At 39.1% G+C, this 25,696-nt stretch overlaps 1 protein-coding gene across 1 annotated transcript in view; it reads left to right on the forward strand.

Moving 5' to 3' along the window:
- The window catches only part of ZC3HAV1 (zinc finger CCCH-type containing, antiviral 1), a 110,116-nt gene extending 92,928 nt beyond the window's left edge, over positions 1-17,188 (forward strand). Inside the window, 3 exon segments of the mRNA XM_043968309.1 lie at positions 9,769-9,899; positions 10,462-10,598; positions 15,926-17,188. Of these exon segments, the coding sequence (XP_043824244.1) occupies positions 9,769-9,899; positions 10,462-10,598; positions 15,926-16,197 (540 nt within the window). The 3' untranslated portion in view covers positions 16,198-17,188.
- Positions 17,189-25,696: the final 8,508 nt, after the last annotated feature.

A 25,696-nucleotide genomic window follows, 5' to 3' on the forward strand; every position in this document is an offset into this window, starting at 1 on the left:
AGTAAGTGTCAAGTGTCTGAGGCCGGATTTGAACTCAAGTACTCCTGAATCCAGGGCCAGTACTTTATCCACTGCGCCACCTAGCCACCCCCGGAGCTTCATTCTTACACCTAATTGTTTCTGAGTGAATTATTGGGAGAAAGTGTCTGTTGTGTCAAAATAAAATGCATTGATTAATTTTTTTAAATATTTAATAACACAAAAGGGTATCTAAAAGCTACTATTTTAAATAGTCCTTTCGGAATTTTACATATTTCAGGCATTACTTATTGAAAGGCATTGCAATTAGAGTCAGGGGATCTAATCCTAGATGAACCTTTTACATGCCATTTAATTTTGGATAAGTCACTTAAACTCTCTGAACCTGAGTTTCCACATCTATAATAGAGGAACAATGGTAATTACATCACCTCCTTCACAGAGTTGTTGTAAGGGACAAATAAAATAACGTACACAAAGCTCTATAGCTATAAAAAAAATCAAATGACTAAAATGAAAAAAATAAGAAGGGAGAAATTAGGATGAGTAGTAAAGAAAAAAGGAAAACCAGTAGAAAATATTACATAACTGTACCAAGAAACCTTTAGAATATAAAATAAATGGATGCATAGCTACAAAAAATGTATCATATTGAAACTGACCAAATAAGACACTGATAACATTAAACAGGTCCTTAATGAACTGTCCTATAGGTAAGATAGATTCACAAGCTATTCACTATAACATTTGTTCTTGTGTCCCAGGATATACAAATTCCTGGGGCAGTAGGTAGTGCAGTAGAAAGAGCACTGACCCTAAAGCTGGGCAGATCTGAGTTCAAATCTCACTTCAGACACTTACTAGCTGTGTGACCTTGGGCAAATCACTTAACTCCAATTGCTTTAAACATCTGGGACTGTCTCCAGTCGTTCTGATGTATATCTTCCCACCTCACCCAGATGGCTCAGGTGGAAAAGTGAGGTCGGTGACCTTGAACGGCCCTCCCTCATTTAAATCCAATAAAAATCAAGAAAGACAGCACATATGTGGTTCATTCATTGGGATAAGTATGATTCTGATTCCTAATCTGGGATAAAATAGAGAACTATAGACCAGTTTCTTTGTTGAATATTGATACATAATTAGCGACTAAAATACCAGTAGTAATAAGATACTGCAACTTTATTTTTTAAAATAGCCATTATGACACCAGTGAGATTCATACCAGGAATGCAAGGAGTGTTCATTAATGTGGAAAATTGACCATAATGGACCATGTTTATAATAAAATTAGTTTTAAACCATATGATACCAATAAATGCAGAAAAAGTTGACAAAATATAACACCCTTATTATACTTAAATCAACTAAAAGCACTAAAGTCAACAAATTATTAAAATATAATTCCCTTTTAAAATAAAAGCATCGGGGCGGCTAGGTGGCGCAGTGGATAAAGCACCGGCCCTGGATTCAGGAGTTCCTGAGTTCAAATCCGGCCTCAGACACTTAATACTTACTAGCTGTATGACCCTGGGCAAGTCACTTAACCCCATTGCCCATGTAAAAAAAAAAAAAAAGCATAGGGGCAGCCAGGTGGCGCAGTGGATAAAGCACCAGCCCTGGATTCAGGAGGACCTGAGTTCAAATCCAACCTCAGACTCTTGGCACTTACTAGCTGTGTGACCCTGGGCAAGTCACTTAACCCTCATTGCCTTGCCAAAAACAAAAAACAACAAAAAAACCCCAAACAAATAATAAAAGCATGAAAATGTAGTAGAAAACATTTTTTAAAATGTAAGAGCAAGCATTCTACATAATGGAACCAAAGAATCATAGGCTTAGAGGGACTGAAGAAATCATTTAGTCCAAGCTTCTTATTTTGCAGATGAGGAAATTGAGGCTGAGAGCCATTAAATAATTTGCCATAAAGGTAATATGGGTAGCAAATCTGTCATCCTGAATCTTCTTTTCTTATTGACTTGCACTTCAAAATCAGAAATGTATTAGTAGTATAGAAAAAAAAATCACCCAATGAACCTGGTCAGACATTCTTAATGATGAAGTTAAGGTGAAATCCAGTCTCTTGACTTACTAGGTATTACACTGTTACTTCAATTTAGTGCTGTCTGGGAGTTCCAAGTCCCAGTAGTTTTAGAGTTTTTCAGTAACTTCTGCCTCTCTATCTATATATTTCTCTTTTGTGATGTTGATGGAGTATTCATGGAGGATTAACACCTCTGATATGAGGGCTTGCTGAGCCCTTGTCAGGGCTGCACATCCATCTTTGGTGTCCATCTAACTCTCAACTGTGGCTTCAAGAAGCTGTCAAGTGTGCAGCAGCCACACCCTGGTAAACCATCTTGGGAGACGGGCTAAACCAATTTGAGGGTAACCAATGCCATTGGTGAATTACAGGGATATCTACTCTAAACATGTGAAGACTTCCCCTGTTGGAATGGAGAGATGAGAACAATTTGTTCCAATGGCCATTAAGGCAGATTAGGCAGATGCCTGTGGAACACCTGGCACTGGGTCAGACATCAAAGATGGCAAGGTCATCCACTGGACTGAGATAACTTAGGAAGAGAGTGAGGCTGATGACTTTGTGCAACTCTGCTTCACTCCATGATGTCATTGGGCCTCTTTGAAATGAAGGGTGAATAGCATACATGTAACCTACCCCAATATTACCTGCTATATTAATTTATTTTCTAATTGGCACTTTAAAAGTTAAACAAATTCATCAAAATTCATTATTTATTTGTTTGTTTGTTTGTTTTTGGTGAGGCAATTGGGGTTAAGTGACTTGCTCAGGGTCACACAGCTAGTAAGTGTTAAGTGTCTGAGGCCGGATTTGAACTCAGGTCCTACTGACTCTAGGGCCGGTGCTCTATCCACTGCGCCACCTAGCTGCCCCCATTATTTATTTATTTATTTATTTTTATTTTAAGTTTTTGTTTTTGTTTTTAGTGAGGCAATTGGGGTTAAGTGACTTGCTCAGGGTCACACAGCTAGTAAGTGTTAAGTGTCTGAGGCCAGATTTGAACTCAGATCCTCCTGAATCCAGGGCTGGTGTTCTATCTACTGCGCCGCCTAGCTGCCCCCCCATTATTTATTTTTAACAGTCATTTAAAAAAAATTTTATTTCTAAATTCTCCCCATCTTTCCCTTCCTCCACCCATTGAGAAGGCAAGCAACATTATATCAATTATACATATATATTATATTTAGCAAAATATGATACCTATTTATGTTGACACCAAAAACTATAGCAATAGAAAAATCTTTCCTTAACAAAATACAAAGTATTTATTTGATGGTTTTTGTTTTTGTTTTTAGTGAGGCAATTGGGGTTAAGTGACTTGCCCAGGGTCACACAGCTAGTAAGTGTTAAGTGTCTGAGGCCAGATTTGAACTCAGGTCCTCCTGACTCCAGGGCCGGTGCTCTAGCCACTGCGCCACGTAGCTGCCCCCAAAGTAGTTATTTGAACCCCAAAGCCAGCAATTTATATAATGAAGAAGCTTTTCCACTCAGAAAGTTATTAAACAAGGCTAGAGATTATCACCATTGTTATTCCATATAGTCCCAGAATTGTTACTTGTAGCAATAATATCAAATAAGAAAAAAGAAATGAAAGTACTAAGAATTATTTAAGAGTTAAGATCTCTATAGAAGATATAATAGTTTATTTGAAAAGTTAAAAAAACAGCATCATTAATTGAAATAATAGACAATTTCTATAAAATTGTAGGATATCAGATAAATTTATAAAAATCAACATTTCTAAATATAAAAAATAAAAATCTGAAAAAATATGCCAAAGAGGGAAAACCATTTAAATTAATGATCACATATATTAAATAGCAGGGAATTAATCTACTCGGATATTATTATTAGGACTTTCATAATGGACCTAAATAATTGGAGAGATGTTCAGTGTTTTGGTATGTTGTCTCATTATTGTCATTCTCTTGGATGAAGTTATTGATTGTTTCTATGATTTGTTGTTTGATCCACTCATTCTTTAGGATGAGATTGTTTAGTTTCCAATTAATTTTCAGTCTACCTTTCCATTGCTTTTTATTACATGTAATTTTTATTGTATCATGATCTGAGAATAATGCATTTACTATTTCCACCTTTCTACATTTGACTTTGAGGTTTTTGTGCCCAAATACATGGTCAATTTTTGAATATGTGCCATGTATTGCTGAGAAAAAAGGTCTATTCCTTTCTATCCCCATTCAGTTTTCTCCAGACATCTATCATATCTAACTTCTCTAACATTCTGTTCACCTCTTTAGCTTCTTTCTCATTTATTTTGTGGCTAGATTTATCTAATTCTGAGAGGGGAAGATTCAGATCCCCTACTAGTATAGTATTGCCATCTTGTAACTCATTTAACTTCTCCTTTAAGAATTTGGATGCTATACCATTTGGCACATACATGGGGTTTGGTTTTGTTTTGTTTGCAGGGCAGTGAGGGTTAAATGACTTGCCCAAGGTCACACAGCTATTAAGTGTCAAGTGTCTGAGGCCGGATCTGAACTCAGGTCCTCCTGAATCCAGGGCTGTTTCTTTATCCACTGTGCCACCTAGCTGCTCCCCACATACATGTTTAATATTGATATTACTGGGGCAGCTGGTTGGCACAGTGAATGGAGCACTGGCTCTGAATTCAGGAGGACCTGAGTTCAGATCTGGCCTCAGGTACTTGACATTTGCTGGTTGTATGACCCTGGGCAGGTCACTTAACCCTCATTGCCCCCCCCCCAAATACAGATATAGATATAGATAGATATAGATATTACTTCATTATCTATAGTACCTTTTAGCAAGATGTAGGTGTAGTTTCCTTCCTTATCTCTTTTAATTAGATCTATTTTTGCTTTTGCTTTGTTTGAGATAAGAATTGCTACCCCTGCTTTTTTGAAGTTAGCTGAAACATAATATATTCTGCTCCAACATTTTGCTTTTACTCTGTGTGTATCTCTCTGCTTCAAATGCATTTCTTGTAAGCAACATTGTAGGATTCTGATTTTTAATCCACTCTGCTATTTGCTTCCGTTTTATGGGAAAGTTCATCCCATTCACATTCACAGTTAAGATTATTTACTGTTGGGGCAGCTAGGTGGCACAGTGGATAGAGCACCAGCCCTGGATTCAGGAGAACCTGAATTCAAATCCAGCCTCAGACACTTAACAATTACTAACTGTGTGACCCTAGGCAAGTCACTTAACCCCAATTGCCTCACACACACACACACACAAAAAGATTATTTACTGTTTATTTCCCTCCATCCTCTTTTCCCCTTTGTTTGTACTCTTTTTTTCCCCTTCTTTCACCCTATTCCTCTTGACCAGTGTTTTGCTTCTGACCATTACCTCCCTCAATCTGCCCCCTCCCTTTTATCAGCTGCCCTTCCTTTTCTTGCCCCTTCTATCAATACCACCCTTTTCCCCTTCCCCTTTTGTTTCCTTAAAGAGTAAGCTATGGGGCAGCTAGGTGGAGCAGTGGATAGAGCACTGGCCCTGGATTCAGGAGGACCTGAGTTCAAATCCGGCCTCAGACACTTGACACTTCCTAGCTGTGTGACCCTGGGCAAGTCACTTAACCCAAATTGCCTCACCAAAAAAAAAAAGTAAGCTAAGTTCCTTTATACAAATGGGAGTGTATTTTATTTCCTCCCTGAACCAAATCTGATGAGAATAAGGTTGAAACAATGATCACCCCTCCCTTCTTTCCCTCTATTGTAATGGGTTCCTTTTGTGCCTCTTCATATGATGTTATTAACCCCATTCCACCTCCCCCCTTCCTCTCCTCCCCCTATTATTTTGTTCTGCCCCTTAAGTTTCTTTATATCGTCACATCAAAGTCAATTTAATAACAATACCTTAACAGAGATACAGATCCCAAGAGTTAAAAGTATTATCCCCCGGATGTAAACAGTTTAACCTCATTAAACAACTCCCCCCCCCGCCCCCACCCTTGTTTACCTCTTTATATTTCTCTTGAGTCTTGTATTTGGAGATCAGATTTTCTGTTCAGTTCTGGTCTTTTTCTCAGGAAGCCATGGAAGTCCCCTATTTCATTGACTGTCCATCTTTTCCCCTGAAAGAGAATGATCAGTTTTCCTGGGTAGTTGATTATGGGGTTGTAATCCAAGCTCCTTTGCCTTCCTGAATATCATATCCTTTAATGTTGAAGTTGCCAGATCCTGTGCAAGCCTGACTGTGGCTCCATGATATTTAAATGGTTTCTTGCTAGCCGCTTGGAGTATTTTCTCCTTCACCTGATAATTCTGGAGTTTGGCTATAATATTCCTTGAAGTTTTCCTTTTAGGGTCTCTTTCAGGAGGTGATTGGTGGATTCTTTCAATGATGATTTTATCCTCTGATTCTACAATTTCAGAACAGTTCTTGATAATTTCCTGGTATATGGTGTCTAGACTCTTTTCTTTATCATGGCTTTCAGGTAGTACAATAATTCTCAGAGTATCTCTCCTGAATCTGTTTTCCAGGTCAGTTGTTTTTCCAATGAGGTATTTCACATTTTCTTCTATTTCTTCAGTCTTTTGATTCTGTTTGACAGATTCTTGGTGTCTCATGGAGTTATTAGCTTCCATCTGCCCAATTAAAAAATTTTTTTTCCAATTTTAATTTTTAAGGCATTATTTTCCTCAGTAAACTTTTGCACCTCTTTTTCCATTTGGCCAATTTTTTTCTCTCATTTGGCCAATTGTATTTTTTAAGGAATTGTTTTCCTCAGTCAATTTTTGTGCTTCTTTTTCCAGTGTAACTCTCATTTCTCTAATTTCTTTTTCCATTTCTTCTTCTACCTCTCTCACTTGTTGGTTTTTTTGTTTTGTTTTGTTTTTTTGGTGAGGCAATTGGGATTAAGTGACTTTCCCAGGGTCACACAGCTAGTACATGTTAATTATCTGAGGCCGGATTTGAACTCAGGTCCTCCCGACTCCAGGTCCGGTGCTCTATCCACTCCGCCACCTAGCTGCCCCTCATTTGGTTTTTTAAAGCCTTTTTGAACTCTTCAAAGAAGACTTTTTGGTCTTGAGACAAGATCATCTTCCCACTTGAGTCTTCACTTGTAGGCATTTTGACAAACTCATCTGAGTTTGAGTTTTAGTCTTCCCTTTCACCATAGAAGCTGTCAATGGTAAGGGTCCTTTTTTGTTTCTTGCTCATGTTGTAGCCTATTTTTAAACCTATAAAGTTGAAGTCTGCTCCTGGTGCTCAAGGGTCACTGTTGCAAGCTTCTTACTGCTCTCAGCTGCCCCACTCTCATCTGTGTAGAGGTGCAGCAGTGTCAAGCTGCCCACTGAGCCCACCTGTGCTGAGCCGCCCTCCCCTTTCACCCAGGTGAGACAGACCTTTCCTAAAGTCTTCTAAATTATCTCAAGTAGGAGGATTGAGTCTCTCTGTCTTTTTGTAGTTACAGAATCTGTTTAGAGGCCTGATTTAATGTTGTTTTTGAGGGAAACACAGGAAAGCTCAGGCAACTTCCTGGCTTCTCTCCGCCATCTTGGCTCTGCCCCGATGTTCAGTGTTTATAGTTAGGCAGAACAAACCTATATTTGTTAGATAGATAGATAGATAGATAGATAGATAGATAGATAGATAGATAGATAGATAGATAGATAGATAGATGATAATACTTCACAAATTAACTAACTAATGATCCTATGCCAATCAAAATGAGTGGCACACTGGGACAGTTAGGTAGTATAGAATAGAGAGTGCCAGGGCCCGGAGTTGGGAAGACATGAGTTCAAATCCTGGGCAAGTCACTTAACCCCTATTGCCTCCAAAAAAATTAGTGGCATACTTTAAAGGATTAATGGAGAGAAAGCTCTTATTAAAGAACAAAAAGCCAAGAATATCAAAGGATATTATGAAAAAGAAGAAAGGAGACTTATGTTGCCAGACCTTAAATTATACTATAAAGAGATAATTAGCAAAATTAGATGGTGCTAGATTAAATAAACAGTACATCACAAATAGAATCTACAGAACTCTGAAAAGGAAGGAAGAACCCAAGATTCACTGTGCTTAGACTCATTATAGCTATATGTTACAGCACGTAGGTGGTGGAGTGAATAGCTATTGTTGTTGTCCTTGAAGAGGACCATGATATCAGGAGGTGATGTCTTGACTTGAAATGAATTGGATTAAGGGAATGAGGGCTGTGCAAGGTCACCAACCTCACTCTCTCTTCTAGAGCCATTTGGATCCAGTAGCATCAGAATGACTGGAGATCGCCCAGATGTTTGAGGCAATCAGGGTTAAATTACTTGCCCAGGGTCACACAGCTAGTACAAGTCTGAAGCAGGATTTGAACTCGAGTCCTCCCAACTCCAAGGCCAGTGCTCTATCCTCTATGCTATCTACTGCACGGGCAGCTAGATAGCATGCCCAGCCTGGAATCAGGAAGACTCCATTTTTGTGAGTTCAGATCTCGCCTCAGACACTTACTTGCAAGTACTTCACCCTGTTTGCCTCAGTCTCCTCATCTGTAAAATGATCTGGAGAAGGAAAGGCCAAACCACTTCAGTATCTTTGCTCAAGAAAACCCCAAAATGGGGCAGCTAGGTGGCGCAGTGGATAGAGCACAGGCCCTGGAGTCAGGAGTACCTGAGTTCAAATCCAGCCTCAGACACTTGATACTTACTAGCTGTGTGACCCTGGGCGAGTCACTTAACCCCAATTGCCTCACTAAAAAAAAAGAAAACCCCAAATGGGGTCACCAAGAGTCAGACAGGACTGAATAACAAATGTTAAAGAAAAAATACTTCAATCTGTTGGACGAAATAAAGAAATCACTTGCCAAGAAATGATAGTACAGATCACAGCAGACTTTTCAGGGAAGTCATTGAACATCTAGAAAAACTAGAATACCACATACACGAGTAAGAGCCACGAGTCCACAATTATTACCCACAAAAATTCAGTGTAGGTACTTTTTTTTGAAGAACTCAGGAAATGGAAAAGATTACAGTGAGATATATGCACTTCATAAGCCTGTTCCCTTTCAACTACAATCAAGTCTCCTAGACAAATAGACAATTCACACTGCTTAAATCAAGATAAACCAACAGCAAACAAAACGTAAGGACCCTCAGAGTATTTGTATTGGCTGGATCGTAACATTTTTCTGAAGAATGTTTTGAGGAAGTAGGGAGGAAAATAAAAAAGAGGAGAGAGAAAGTAATCCCAAGGTAAAATTCCTGTTAATGGACAAAGAGGAAGCCTGAATTAAGGATCCTACATAGTTATTAATATTTTTAAATAGAATTTTATTTGGAGTGTTTTGATTAAGAGCAAAAACAAAGTATATTTTCTTCCATTGGGAAATATGAAAGATGAGCCTAACACTTGAAACACTAAATTCAAACTGATCAAATTCTCCAGTAAAACAAAAAATCACAGAATGTAATGAAATATAGGTTCTAACAGTACACAAACAGAAAATTTAATCCAGAAATATTGAAACAGATTCAAAATGAAACTGTCTAAAATTTACCACACTATACCAAAATCATAACCAAAAGTGGTACATTAGATAAAAGTGAATTCAAACCAGAAAGTAGTAAAAGGAATAAACACTTTTAATTTGGGTTGATATTTATTTTATTTGCCTTTATTTGAGCCATTTTTCTTCCCTCTGGTATGATTGAGGAACATATAAGAAGCCTGGGTTCCTTTAACTGTTGCTGTACTTATATGCATTTTTTTAAACATACCATTTATTTATTTTTATTTATTTATTTTAGTTGTTACAGGTCATAAGGACATCTGTTGAGTATATTAATATCAGTTGCCTCTTTAAAACTACCATGAGAAATTTTGAAATTCAGAAGATAATAAGGATTCAGAACCCATCGCTCTGGAATGATTTTCAGAGGTTTGTAGCCTTGTTAAGTACTTGTGCTTATAATAGCTAATATTTACATAGCACTTACAGTGTGCTAGGCACCATGCTAAGCACTATACAATTTTTATCTCCTTTGATCCTCACAACAACTCTGGGAGGGGGTTGCCGTTGTGACTTGCCAGGGGTACCCAGTTGGTACCCCTGTACCAACTGTATTTGAAATCAGGTCCTTCTGGCTCTAGGCCCCATGCTTTAAGCACTGTGGCACTCCCTAGAAGCCTAGCCAGCTATATATAAAAACCAGTCGGAATTCTATAAGTTCAGTTCTTTTGGGATCGCCACGCACTTAGCTTTAACAATTGCCCAGAAATCTGTATCTCTTGCAGCTTTTTTTCCCACTGTGCAAACTTCATTCTATGTAAGTTTCTATCCCTTTCTTCGGGCTCTAACCTGAATCAGTTGTTGGATTGACTAAAGAGAAGCCGAAAGCTAATGGCATGAAGTATTATTAATATTCTAATTTTGTTGGGATCTTATTACTGATGGGGCAGAGTCTTTTACTGTGCATTAAGACTGACTTTTCTCCCATTAGGAAGAAGAAGAAAATGTTGAATGGGGGGAACGAAAAGATGTTATTTCATGCAGCATACCAATCCAGCATAGATTCAATTTGCAATTACAATTTTGACTGGATCTTTCAGTCACTTCAGAAAGCAAAATATGGGAAAGGTTTGTACTATATGTGTAAGTTATGGTAATAAAAGTAATAGCTGATATTTGTATAGCACAGACATGTTTGCAAAGTGTTTTATGTACATTTTCTCATTTTATCCTCACAACAACCCTGGGAGGTAGGTACATTTATTATTCTCATTTTATAAAAGAGAAAACTGAGGCAGAGATTAAGTGACTTGACCAGGGTCCCATAGGCAGTGAGTATCTGAAGATGGATCTGAACTTGAACTTCTTGACTCCAGGCTCAGCATTGCTCAACCTAGCTGCCTATCATCACCTGTTCTTCAGATTATAATCTTTGAATTGCCTGGGTCAGGGAAGGTTTAAACAACTTATCCAGGATTACTCAGCCAGTGTGTTTCAGAGACAGGACCTTTCTCACTCTGAGACCAGCTTTCTCTCTACTACATAGAAGTTATACTCATTTATCTTTTATAATCTTTCCTCATGGGATTATTAGATTTCGTGTTTCAGTCCTGTCTGACTCTTTGTGACCCTACTTGGGGTTTTCTTGACAAAAATACTAGAGTGAGGGGCAGCTAGGTGGTGCAGTGGATAGAGCACTGGCCCTGGAGTCAGGAAGACCCGAGTTCAAATCCGGCCTCAGACACTTGACAGTTTACTAGCTGTGTGACCCTGGGCAAGTCACTTAACCCCAATTGCCTCACCCCCCAAAAATAAACAAAAACCCTAGAGTGGTTTGCCTTTTTCTTTTGCAGTCCATTTTACAGATAAGGAAACTAAGGCAAGCAGGGTTAAGTGACTTGCCCAGGGACACACAGCTAGTAAACTGTCAAGTGTCTGAGGCCAGATTTGAACCCAGGTCTTCCTGACTCTAGACCCTGTGCTCTAGGCACTGTATCACCTAGCCGGAGTCTGGTAATTGCTATTTGGAACACACTTTGCTCATTTCTTCCACTTCAGAAATGGAGGGGCATCAGCACCTGTGCACCTCAATAAATATGTCAAATTTGGGGTTGTATTTTTAGAGATGGGAGACCTCTGGTCTCCCCTAAGACACTGAGGACAATTATCAGTGGACATGAACTTACCTGATCAATAGAAAATGGCATTGTTTGATTATTCTATGAATTTATACACACACTGATTGGTCACTAAAAGTTCTTGTGGGGTGGTTAGTCTCTGACAAAGCAAGAAAGTTTACTGGGAATACATATTTCTAGTCATCATTTGACTAGGTACCTCCAGAAAGTTCCCGCACGGGCAATCTTTAGCCATTTAGTCAACTAATCAATAAGCTTCCTTACTATAATCCTGCTATTGCTAGACAGATTAAGAAGTACAGTAACGATTGTTGGCTTACCTTCCCCGATGCTTAGAAAATATCTGAGACCCTGAAGCTCTGATGGATGTTCATGTTGTACTCCATGAAAACATGCCCTTAGTTAGTGTTTTCTGATGTTATCACCTCTTAGTTGTCATCCTAGATTCATATGAACACCCAAGCTTCTTTGAAATTTTACTCCTTCTGATTCAATTCATAAGGTTCATATTAGATAGTACATTCACCAGAGCCCTCTTTAACCCAAAAGTTATCATGAGTATATAATAGGACAACCCTAAACATAAAGAATTCCTAGTATTTACAGTCCAGTTTCCCACACACATTACAGAATTTCAGGTTATCACCCCTCCATCATTCTTTCTTCAGTGTGGCTAGAGGGGCAGTTAGGTGGTACAGTGGATAAAGCATTGGCTCTGTGGTCATGAGGATCTGAGTTCAAATCTCACCTCAGACACTTACTAGCTGTGTGACCCCAGGCAAGTCACTTAACCCCAATTGCCTTAAACATCTGGGCTGTCTCCACTTATCCTCATGTCTATCTTGCCACTGGACCCAGATGGCTCTGGAGAAGAGAGTGAGGCTGGTGACCTTGCATAGCCCTCCTTCACTTAAATCCAGTTCAGTGCAAGTCATGACATCCATCCTGGTCATCTTCAAGAACAAAGGACAAACAACAACAATAACAAGTGTGGCTAGAAGAGAGTATGGTTAGCAACTAGGGAAGAACCATTTTCCAACATAGAATGTCATTGGTGCTTAGGTACAGAAAAAGATGAACTGCTTATCAAGAAGAATTCTACTCCCACAGACCCAGCGGGATGTCTGTTTTTACTCTGATCCATATGTATACATTGGGTGAAGTGATAGAGACTTTGTCCTAAAGGCACCAAGGTTTAGAGAAGTTCTGTCAGCAAGCACTTTCATCTCTTCTGTAGCACAGAAATATGTTAGTTCCTAGTCAGCAAAAAAATAAAATAGGAAGCTATCATGTCATTGTATAATGACAACAAATAAGCACTGTAATTAAAGCTATTAGAATAAAATCTCTTAACTATTAAAAAAAAACCCAATCTAAATTACAAAGGATCCTTAGTGAAAGGATTCTCCACATTTGGAAAATCCTCCACACCGATGACAGATTTAGATCAAAATGGATTTTAGATTTGGAAGGAAGCCCTTGTTACAGGTTTGAGACATATTAAACCCTTATTTTCCATATGAGGAAATTAAGGCCCAAGGTGAAGCCTGGACTATGGCAATAGATCCCCTTTTTTTTAAAAAATTCAATTCAGGGTGCATTTATTAAATATGTAGTATGGGCAGGTATTTGTGCTAGGTGCCAGTAAATAGTCAAGAAATATTAAGCACCTACTATGTGCTAAGTGTTGGTGGGTGAGGGGGGGGGGGACTTACAATCAATGAGGGGAGACAACTCACAAAGGGAAACTTCCTGGCATTGGGGGTGGTGGACAGGGGTAGTGGAAAAGCCACCTGAAGTGGGGATGTGATGGAGAAGTCCCATAGTGGTACAACCAGATGAGAGATGAGAAATCTGAGCTGAACTCCCTCCTTAAATGGAGCTTTGGAGTTCATGGCCCTACCCTCCAATCAGAGAGGCAGAGAATGATGATGTGGGACACCTTACAGGATGATAAGATTATCCCAATAATGAGCAAAATTATAATAGTCTCTGTCCTCAGGTAATTCGCAGTCTGCTGAGGCTTGATACAATACATAAACGAATTAAGGAAATACATTATTTTACTTTTTAAAAAAATAATTTATTATTTTTATTTTTCAAGTAACAAGTATTTTTTTTCATTAATCTATCCCTCCCACTAACCCCTCCCCTTTAAGTAAACTTTTTAAAAACCTGAAAAACAAACGCCTCCATATAGTTACATAGTTCATCAAATTGTTCTAATTGTTCATCTGATTGTTCTCTCTGCCTGATTTCTCTCCTCTCTAATCCACCTGCCACACAGCTGCTAACATTTTTCCAAAATGGCAAATCTCATGGTCATTCCTCTATACAATAAACTCCAACACCCGCCCCCCCCAATTGTTTTTTTTGTTGTTCTTTTTTTTATGTATAAGGTATTTTATCAATTGTTTTTATGATCAAATATGAGCTCCTCTGTTTAGCCTTTAAACCTCTTGACAACCTGGCCACAACCTACCTTTCCAACCTTTCTGAACTCTGTGATCCAGCAAAATTGGCCTTCGGGCTGTTCCTCATGTACAACACCTGTTTCTTCTCTCTGTGCCTTTGCACTGGCTATGCCCCATACCTGACATGCGTTCCCTCCTCACTTCAGTTTCTTAGAATCCCTTATATTCTTCAGTAATATTCTGCTCAGGTATCACTCTTTTCCATGAAGCCTTTTCATGTTCCCCTGCCCCATTTTTTTTTTTTTTAGTGAGGCAATTGGGGTTAAGTGACTTGCCCAGGGTCACACAGCTAGTAAGTGTTAAGTGTCTGAGGTCAGATTTGAACTCAGGTCCTCCTGACTCCAGGGCTGGTGCTCCACTGCGCCACCTAGCTGCCCCTCCCCTGCCCCAATTTACCTTGTATTTATTTCGTCTAACCTTATTTATGTACATGTTGCCCCATGATAAAATGTATGTTCCTTGAAGACAGGGACTCTATCCCCAGTGCCTATTGCAATGCCTGGTACACAGTAGGCACTTTAAAAAGGCTTGTTTGCTTTTTGTTTTGTTTTTGTTTTTGATTGATTAGCGATCACACAGTTAGCAGAGTAGGGACTGGGACCCAGATCTTAACTCCCACTCCCCCTTCAATACTCTCTTCACTATATTGTGTGTTATGTATGTGTATATAAGACAAATCTATTAGATAGATTAAAATGTGATCCAGTGACACTGGCTTCCTTGTTGTTGACCCCATACTTCCCCACTCCAGGGATTTTCCATAGCTGTCCCCCATCCCTAGAATTCCCTCTCTCCCCCTCTCTCTCATCCAAGCTAAATTCTCACCTTCTGCAGGAAGCCTTTCCCTTAGTGCTAGTTAGTGCCTTCCCTCTGTTCATTATCTCAGATTTTTCCTGTCTTTATCTTGTTTGTACATAATGGTGTACATGTTGCTGCTCCCATTAGACTATGAATTATTTTTTGCCTTTCTTTGATTTCCCCCCACCTCCACCCCATGCTTATATACTGCCTGGCATGTAGTAGACTCTCCCCCCCCACACACACACACACACTTTTTTTATTCTCAAATCCTAGGAGTCACACCACTTTTGTGGGTTTATTTAAATATTTGTCAGTTTCCAAATTCAAACTTGATAGAAAAAAATTAACCCTTTTCTGCATTTTTTTTAATCAAAGTTGACCATAGAAGGCAATCAGGACTACAAAGTTTTGCCTAAACACAACTAGGGCTAAGGACTGACTTAGGAAAGAACTTTCCATCCTGTTTTCCCTCTTCATCTGGGGCCACTGAAATCCTCTCAGATTCTCCAAGCTGGAGTCTGGAGCTTCCACACTAGGCAAGAGGAAGGAGCTGAGGTAGGGGGATGGAGGGTGGGACTGGGGAAGAGGCACTGCTGTCAGGGAGCCAAGAATAGAGACCCCCTTGCCAGCCTAGAGTGGAGACACCTCCCCACCCCCAAACTCTTCTGGCTTTCAATGAGCTGGAGGGGCAGGGAGGACACAAGGATTAAGCAAATGTAGCTTCCATATAAAGTGTCCTATACATGTTCCAAAGCAGTCAACTCTTAGTAAATGCTTGTTAGGTTGCCTTACCTTGAATATAATTTTTATAGTGAAACTCAAATATAATATTACGTGTAGAATTGTTATTGTTGTGTTTTTTAAATACGAAGGAATGTGTTGCTAATAATTTTAACCCCAGTGGTAATGATGAATGTGATCTCAGGCCATGTGGAAATTTAGTGGATGAAATCCACAAAGTGATCAGGTGTTCTTACGTGCTAAATGCTCTTCTTTCCAATATCAACTTCATCCTTGCTCTCTTCTGCTCCATTGTTCCTAGGTATTTACTTTGCAAAAGATGCCAGCTCTTCCCACAGCAATCACAAGAGCAAAGCCAAAAACAAGATCATGTTTGTCGCCCAAGTCTTGGTGGGAGCATTTGTTCAAGGGAAAGCAGAGTACACTAAGCCTCCTCAAGATTTCACCACATATGACAGCTGCGTAGACAATATGACCAATCCCTCCACTTTTGTCATCTTCGATAAACATCAGGTTTACCCTGCGTATGTCATCGAATATACAGATATTGATAAAGGCTGTAGCATTAGTTAGGAAGGAAGAGAAACTTGATTGCGTTCAAAAATGCCAGAATTTTTTTGTAGTGTTAGAACCAAGTTCCCTAGGATAATGGTGAAACTTTATGCCCAAGCCTGATTATTCAATGAGGTATAAAGCATTTGTTCCCAAGTCTTTGGTTTTCATGATTGCTAGCATTTTCAAAGAGGAAAATCCCTGCCTATTATTATTGGTTTGGTTCTGTGATAACCTTTGCAGCCTCATGTCCCTAGTGTACTGTATAGGGCTAATTTTTGTGTATGGTAAATTTAAATTGATTTGGAAAATGTTAGACTATCCATTGAGATATGTACATAAGTCCTGAGGCGTTTTACATCCAAGGATGGGAATTCTGGCTGTAGAGCTGAGACTCTAATCTTTGAAATTCTGAAAATTATTTCTATTAAGTGTGCTGTTGCAAATTCACAATTATGATAAGTTCTACTTACATGATACTTTAAACCTGTGAATCAGTAAATAAAATTCAGAAAATATTGGAAAGGGAGAGAAATAATGAGGACAAAACAAGGGAAAACTTCTCAGAAAAGGGAACAGCAAAAGGGTATTACTTAAAATAAGAGATTAGAGCCAAGCATGGTTGGTACACTCCTGTAATCCTAGCTACCAGGGAGGCTAAAGCTGAACTCAGTATTTACACTGAGTTTGGCATTAAATTGGTGAGCCCCTATGAGTGGAAGGCAGGGACTGCTAGGTTGCCTAAGGAGGGGCAAACCAGTGCAGGTCAGAAATGGAGTTCCCATGCTGATCAGTAGTGGGATTGGGCTTGTGAGTATCTCCTACATTTGGATATAATGGAGAGACCCAATCTTTAAAAAGAGACAGATGGAAAGAAAGGGTTCAGTAAGGGGTGGGAGTAGGAGACAGGTAAAAACAAAAGTCATCAATAAACTGTTTCTCAAGAGGAAGTTGTATCTCTAAACATCTAAAACACAGTTATTAGCCAAGCTACATAAATTATTCTCAAAAATTAAGAAAAAAGTTAGAAAATAAACATTTTCCAAACTTTTTTATTAGGCAAATATAGTTAATAGTACCTAAACGAGAAAAGGATAAAGCAATAAAGAAATATAGGGTAATAGTGCTAATGAATATGGATGTAAAATTTCTTTTAAAAAGTATTTTATTTTTTCCCAATTGCATATAAAAACAGTTTGTAACATTTAAAAAAATTTTGAGCTCTAAATTCTCTCCTTCCCTCCCTTTCTGTTTGGTAAGCAGTTTGATATAGGTAATACATGTGAAGTCATACAAAACATGTTTCCACATTGGTCATGCTGTAAAAAAAAAAAAAGCAGACCAAGAAAAAAAAAATAAAGTAAAAAGTAGTTTGCTTCAAAAAAAATTAAAATAAAATAAAATAAAATAAATAGTTTGCTTCAATCTGTACTCAGAATCCATCAGTTCTTTCTCTGGAGATGGATAGCATTTTTCTGGATGTAAGTTTTTGTTTTTTTTGTTTTTTAGTGAGGCAATTGGGGTTAAGTGACTTGCCCAGGGTCACACAGCTAGGAAGTATTAAGGGTCTGAGGCCGGATTTGAACTCAGGTACTCCTGACTCCAGGGCTGGTGTTCTATCCACTGCGCCATCTAGCTGCCCCTGGATGTAAGATTTTTAAATAAAAGACTATAGCAAAATATAAAAAAAAAAATTCAGTATGATCAAGTTGGATTTATACCAGAGATAAAAGGATGGTCCAAAATTAGGGAATCAATTAGCATACTCATATTAAAAACTACTTTAAACAACATGACTGATGAGGTTCCTAGATGTGGTTCAGATCCAACCTCAGACACCTACTATCTGTGTTATTCATGGCAAGTCACTTAGTCTCTGCCTCAGTTTCCTAAACTGTAAAATGGAGACAATAATAGCACCTACCTTCCAAGGGTGTTATAAGGATCGAATGAGATTATATTTATAAAGTGCTTAGCATAGTGCTTGGTGCATAGTGGGTACTTAGTATAAACGTTAACTATTATTTTTGTTATTGTTTTTAAAATTTTGAGAAAGTACAATCGTCATTAATGTTAAAAACCAACGAAACATAAGTATTGAAAGAATATTTTAAATGTTATTAATATCGTCAACATTGTTATATACCGCAGTAAACTCAAAAGTATATGCACAGCTATAGCTAGGAGAAAATTCCTAACCTACCGAAGGGTAAAGGTAAAATGGGTGATCTCAATTACATGAAACTAAAGATACTTTTTCATGAAAACAAAATCAATGCAGTTAGAATGAAAAGAAAAAGTATTTCCTGGGGAATATTATTTCCATCACATATCTCTGATAAGGGTCCGATACCTAAGATATATAGTAAATTACGGATATATCTATATTAACAAGGGTGAGGTGTGAGAAAAGACCTTTTTTTAATCACCTTACTGATTTTTCAGTTAAGAGGTTGCTGATAACTTGTAGAAAGCAGTTGTAGTTAAGTGATGAGGTCAGCAGCTAGATTTCAAAAACTTTAAGAGTGAGGAGAGGAGCGGGGAAGCTAGGTGGCACAGTGGATAAAGCACCAGCCCTGGATTCAGGAGGACCCGAGTTCAAATCCAACCTCAGACACTTGACACTAGCTTTGTGACCCTGGGCAAGTCACTTAACCCTCATTGCCCTGCAAAAGAAAAAAAGTGAGGAGAAGAGAGGACATGGATGCAAAAGTGCAGGACTTTGCCTGAGAAAAATAGAAGACTTGAGGAGATGATAGTATCTAGTAAAGGTTTAAGAATGGAGGAGATAGGGGCAGCTAGGTGGCACAATGGATAGAGCACCAGCCCTGGATTCAGAAGGACCTGAGTTCAAATCTGGCCTCAGATACTTGACACTTACTAGCTGTGCGACCCTGGGCAAGTCACTTAATCCCAACTGCCTCACTAAAAAAAAAAAAAAAAGAATGGAGGAGATGGACATGTTTAAAGCTATAGGGAAAGAACCAAGAGATAGTAAGAAGCTGAGGAATGGGGCGGGGATGGGGGGTAACTGAGGTTGCAATTTACTAGACAAGATTTGTGAAATATCACTGCACTCATAAGAAATGACAAAGGAAGAATTCAGAGAACTATGAGAAGATTTACATGAGCAGAGTAAAGTGAGCAGAGCCAGGAAAACAAACACAGTGACTGCAATAATGTAAGTAGGAGGAACCAAAAAATAAAAAAAGAAAGAAATTGGATGGTGTATAATTTTAATGATCAAGCTTAGCTCTTTAGAAGAATTGATAAAATGTTCCTCCATCCTCACTTTTCAGAAGTGAGGAATTTTGGATGTAGAATATTACATAGCCTATCAGATACAGTTAATATGATGATTATTTTTGCTGAAATGCTTGTTTTCTTCTTTCATTTTAAAATTTTTGTTACAACAGGGAAGGATATATTTAGAAATTCAAGTGATATAAATAAAAAGACATTGGTAAAAATAAGATTTAAAGAAATGATAAAAAAACAATTCTTAGTTATGGCGCTCTATAATAATAATGCTAATAATTGGATTTTAAATTTGCAGTTAATTACATATATTATCTGTTTAAGCCTTGTGTCAAGATAATGGAATGTGGTAGATGAGATTTAGCAGATACTCAGGGGCCCACCTGGAGATGGATTTAAACTGATGGAATTGGATAAGGCAACTGACTGTTTACTGCTTACTTAGATTGTAAGCACATCTGGCTGGTACTTAAGGGTACTTAAGAAGGTATTGTTCTCAGAAGCTAAAAACTTTGAACTATACATTGAGACCACCTTCAGGTCCAGGGTACCAATGAATTTGAGTGACACTAGCCAATCAGATTGAAGAACCTCCCATTTCTGGGAGGGGAACATGAAGAAGGAAGCAGACGCTGGTGAGACAGTGTTTCCTCTTTTGGTTCAAGACTTCGTGGTGACAGAGGACTTCAGAAGTGAGAGGTTTCAGGAGGCGAGTATTTACAGACTATAAGAAATCTGTTCTCAATCTTTCTCTTTCTTTTACTATCTTTTAATAAACCCTTAAAAACCTAAACTTGTTTATCAGTGATTTTAGTGAGTTTCTCCCCAAAACTGGGGGGACAGATTAGAACCCACATTTAGAATTTTAAATTACACAACCTCAACCTGTAAGGTAAGTACTAGAGATATTTTACAGATAAGATAACTGAGGTCAAGAAAGGTTAAGTCACCTGAACATAGTCACACTACTGGTAAATGCCAAAGGCAGGTTATGCAGACTCTCTGCCAGAAGGATGTGGTCGTCATTTAAAATACTGCCCAGCACTTTTGTGGTAGCAAAGAACTAAAAACAAATCAGGTGCTTATCAACTAGTGAATGGCTTGAGAAACTGTGATGAATGCATGCATGAATGTAATGAAGTATTACTGTGCCCTTAAGAAGTGAAGAGTATGAACAATTCAGAGAAGCATGAAAAGGCACATCAACTGATACAGAGTGACTTAAGAAGAACCAGGAAAATGTCTACACAATGCTTATGACAGTGTTTTAATAGAAAGAAAAGAAGTGAATGTAATTATAACAGTTAAACTTGGGTCCCGGGAAGAGTTGAGAAAATTCACCTCCCTCCCTTCTTTGCAGAGGTTGGGGGACTATAGGTGTGGAATACTGCATATTCTGTCATATATAGTTAACAAGTTGATTAATTTTGCTCAACTGATTTTTTTTCTCTCAAACTTTTTCATATAAGTGTTGGGTCATATAAAATAGGGGAGGGGGAGGAGAAATGTGTTCAAAAATTAAAGTGATATAAGAACAAAAGATATCAATAAAAATTAATTTTGAAAACAAATTGTTCCTTTGCCTCATTGTGTTAAAAATCAACCTTAAGGGGCAGCTAGGTGGCAGAGTGGTAGGGCTAATTTGGGGGGGCTAATCTGACTTGAGGACTAATCTGGGGACTCTTGACTATTTGGCTATCTGACTACGTTAATTTAAGGTTGGGCCGTTTGTAAAGTTCCACCACACTGCTCCCAAACTGATAGACTAAAGATTAAGAAGCCTCTTAACTAAATAATCAAAGCAGAGTTTATTTATGAGATACTATTTCAAATTAGGAATACAGGGAAATAAAGTGTACAACCTGACTGCTTTCCTGCCGTCACCTGCTGCGCTTCGAACTTCTTGAATACAATAAGGGCCTTAGCCGCCTCCGGCCTCAGGGCACGTTACACTTTCCCTGGTTTGCATTAAGGCCTGTAACCTTGTCTGTCTGCTCTGTCAGTTTGCCCTTCGGCCTCTCTTTTGCTGGCTCCTAGTCCTTCTTGTCTTCTCCTGCGTCCTTGTAGCCCTGTCTCTAGTCTCCAATCTTTGCCCGCCTCTTGACCTCTTCTTGTCTGTCTGAACCCCTGAGTCTTGTCTATCTAGTCCGTCCTCAGCCTATCCTCTAGTCTGTCCTTCTTTATCTAGTCCGTCTCCTTCCTTGCTCTAGTCAGCCGTTTTCCCCCTAGTCCGTCTCCCAGGTCTATATATACCTTTTCTTCTCTCCACTCCAATCTCGGGGCTTCCTGCACCCCCACAGACCAAGCTAATCCACCAGCCAGAGCTGCAGCTGGGGGGGCCGGTGCTCTCGAGCCTTATGCCTCAGCACAGGCCACCCGGGATCCTTCAGATAGCTCCGCTCAGGTCGGAGCTGGGGGCTTTTTTTTTCCCCCCAGCTGTCTGACCTGGCATCTTGTATAGCCCACGGGGTTATACAGCTGAAGCTGAGGAGGAGGGGGAGAGACCCTGAGGGCCTAAGGCTTTCTAATCTCAGCCTAAAGGTAGGGTCCCCAAATCAAAATAAATTTCCACAATACGCATCCAGCCTCAGGCACTTACTGTCTTTGTGAGCCTGGGCAAGTTATTTAGCCTTTGTTTGCCTCAGTGTCCACATCCGTAAAATGAGAGTAATAAGAGTGCCTACCTCCCAGGGTTGTAAGCATCAAATGAGATAATAATTATAAAGCACTTAGCACAGTGCCTGGCACATCATAAGCTCTATAGAAATTAGTTATAATATCTATAGAACTAAAATGGATCAGAAGAGTGTCAGCCATAGAAAGAAAAAATGGAGGGTTTAAAGGCCCATCAAATATTCGTGGTGTGTGGTTGTACCAAAGTGGGCATCTGTGCCCTAATCAGAGGGGTGCTGAAGAGAAACTGGTGATTCCAGACTGGACATCCTGGTGTAACTGACTGTACCTTGATGAGGTCTGTTAACCTCAGGGTTAATCAATCACCCAGCTGTGATCGATTAGTGGGGAACTGAATCACCCAAACCAACTCGGGACTGACCAATAAACCACTGTGTTGTTATTGTTCACTTATTTCAGTCTGCGTCTCACTCTCCATGACCCCACTTGTGGTTTTCTTGGCAAAGATACTGGTGGGGTTTGCCGTTTTCTTCTCCAGCTCATTTTACAGATAAGGAAACTGAGACAAACAGGGTTAAGTAACTTGCCCAGGGTCACACAGCTGAGTGCTGAGGCCACATTTGAGTTCATGAAGATGAGACATCCTGACTGCAGAACTGGAGGTTCATTCACTGCACCACTAAATCAGTGTATTATACACCTGGCCTATGAACCAAAACCATAGGAAGTATTTTCTCTCCTGGTGGTTGAACAAAGGAAACCAAATAGTAGATCAAACAGTTGCTTGGTGAGCAACGATTTTAAAAAGAGAAGATTTATGTTGCCCCAAAAAGGAACAGAGCTATAAGCAACCTCAGAGGCCTTATCATTTTATAGATGAGGAAACAGACACAAAGAGGTTACATCATTGTCCATGGTCACACAGGTAATAAGTACCCGATATACTATTTAATGTAAGCTTTTTGGGGAAGAGGTGGGGCAATGAGGGTTAAGTGTCTTTCCCAGAGTCACACAGCTAGTAAGTGTCAAGTGTCTGAGGCCAGATTTGAACTCAGGTCTTCCTGAATCCAAGGCTAGTGCTTTACCCACTGTGCCACCTAGCTGCCCCCCATTACACTATTTAATGATGTAGCATCATTTTTTGGGGGGAGAGGCAGGGCAATGTGCCCAGAGTCACACAGCTAACTGATACACTATTTAAACCCAGGTTCTGACTTCAAATCCAAAGTCCTATCCATTATGACACACGGCCTCTCCCAAAATCCAGACCTACCTAACATGACTTGGTTGATCTGTTACCTTTGATTTATAGGGATCTTTAGCTACTCCTCTAGAATCATTCTTTCCAGTAGTAGTAGTAGTAGTAGTAGTAGTAGTAGTAGTAGTAGTAGTAGTAGTAGTAGTAGTAGTAGGCTTCCACCTGTTGAGGACGACCATGGATCAACGCCCTGAAGAACCACAGGCCACAGTGTGACTGCAGTCTGATACGGGAGCCGCAGCTGAATAATCTTTAGCTCTGATTTTTCATTTGCAACATTCTTTATCAGTCACCAAAAACAAGTATGCCACTATAGCATTTCCTCGTGACATTTTCCCATTAATTAAATTACTTCCATCTCACAATAGTTACAGTTGGGTAACTTGCTGAAGGGGGATCTCAGATAGAAAGGGATCCCAAAAGCCATGTAGTTTAAGCTGTACCTGAACAAAATCCCTACAGTGTAGTGGACAAATAGTTATCCAACTATTACATGAACACCTCTAGTGAGGGGCAACCCAGCACCGACCAAGGTAGTCCATACCAGTTCTGGATGGCTTTAGTAATTAGTAATTTTCCCATCATGTGGACCCCAAATCTAACCCTTTTCCAGACAACAGCCCTTTGAATACTTACAGTTGCCATGTTCCTTGTCTTTTTCTTGTGCAGATGTTTACATCCCCAGTTCCATCAACTGATCCTTGTTTATATAGCATTATGTTGAGGCTCTTAACCATCCTAGCCAAGTAAATTAAATCAAACAATTTCATAAATTGCCTTTCTCTGTATACATTCAATTTATCAGCATCGTCCCTCAAAAATGGTACCCAGAACTGAATCCAAAACAAATCATTTGACCAAAGGTCTGACTAGCAACAGTGTTGTTGTTCGGTCATATCTGACTCTTCATGACCCCATTTGGGGTTTTCTTGGCAAAGATACTGGAATGGTGTGCCATTTTCTTCTCCAGCTCACTTTACAGATAAGGAAACTGAGGCAAACCGGGTTGAGTTGTTTGCCCAGGGTCCCACAGCTATTAAATGTCTGAAGCTAAGATTTGAACTCATAAAGATGAGTCTACCTGACTCTAGGCCTTGCGTTCTATCAACTGTGCCACCTTGCTGCTATCACCCTTCCTTTTCTTGGATGCTGTTCCTCTTTTGGGCAGCTAGGTGGTTTCCTGGATAGAGTGCCAGGCTCATTATAATATTCTCCACCTAGGGGTGTTACAGGGGAGGGCTTATCCTAATTTGGAGTTCCTGGGGTCCAAAGCCAACCCCTGAGGTGGGTACCTTTTTCAGTGGAGGTGTGTTTTGGGGGTTTACACATCATAAGGTGAATCTGGGGACAAATTTGGCCTTTTCTGTGCATGTCTCTTTCTGATTGCCATGGCCAGTTTCAAAATATAATCATTTTTCTTTAGAATTTCTATAGCCTTATCTTTTCCTTTATTGTTATTTGACCTGACCCGTTTTTATGGGTACTGATCACTGTGGGTATGAGAACCTGGTATTTTGACTTGTAAGTTATCCATTAACTGGGATCTAGCTCCCTTTTGGAGCTAATATCTGAATCAGAGCTTGGATCTTAGGTTTTTCTATTAACCCTTTTTTCACCTCCTACATCACTTTCTATGGTTTTTTTTTTTAATTAGAAGATTTATTAGAAATGAAATAATCTTTTAACACCAGGCTGAATACATATTTCTCTGAAATAAGTGCCAAGGAGAAACCAGCTTAAGTTCATCTAGGAATGGTGAATGACATACTGGATTTGGAATCAAAAGAACTTGAGTTCAAAACTGAACTCTTCCACTTCCTAGCTTGGTGATCTTGAACAATGCAATTAACATCTCTATACTTATCTGTAAAATTTAGTCAGTTGGTCAACAAGCAATTATTAGGCGCTTACTCTGTGCTAGGCCCCATGCTAAGTGCTAGGAACAAATTCAGTCAATCCTTAACTTTCATTTTCCTATAAAATGGTGCAAAAGTAAAAAATGCAGATATTAATACATTAAACCTGTGGGAAATAGGGGGTTAGTTCCCACAATCACCCCAAAATGTAATCTTTCACTAGGGATTTCTGACAATACACTTCTCTGTATACAATTCTTTACAACAAAACATTAGTCCTGATAATATGCACTTTTCCCAACACAGTAACCATGAAATAACTCATAAAATGCATTCCACGAAATAAAATTGATAGTATGAAAAATGTTTTTCTCACTAGTAATTCCCTAGAATTCTGTGACCTTTTGTGCTAACCTCTCAATAAAAAAGATTTTAGTACTTACTTTTTATAACATGAAATCTACAATAACAAAATTACTGTGCCACAAACAAAATTCTCAAAAACTAAAATATT

Source organism: Dromiciops gliroides, chromosome 5 (genome assembly GCF_019393635.1).
Source record: "Dromiciops gliroides isolate mDroGli1 chromosome 5, mDroGli1.pri, whole genome shotgun sequence".
NCBI classification, from domain to species: Eukaryota; Metazoa; Chordata; class Mammalia; order Microbiotheria; family Microbiotheriidae; genus Dromiciops; species Dromiciops gliroides.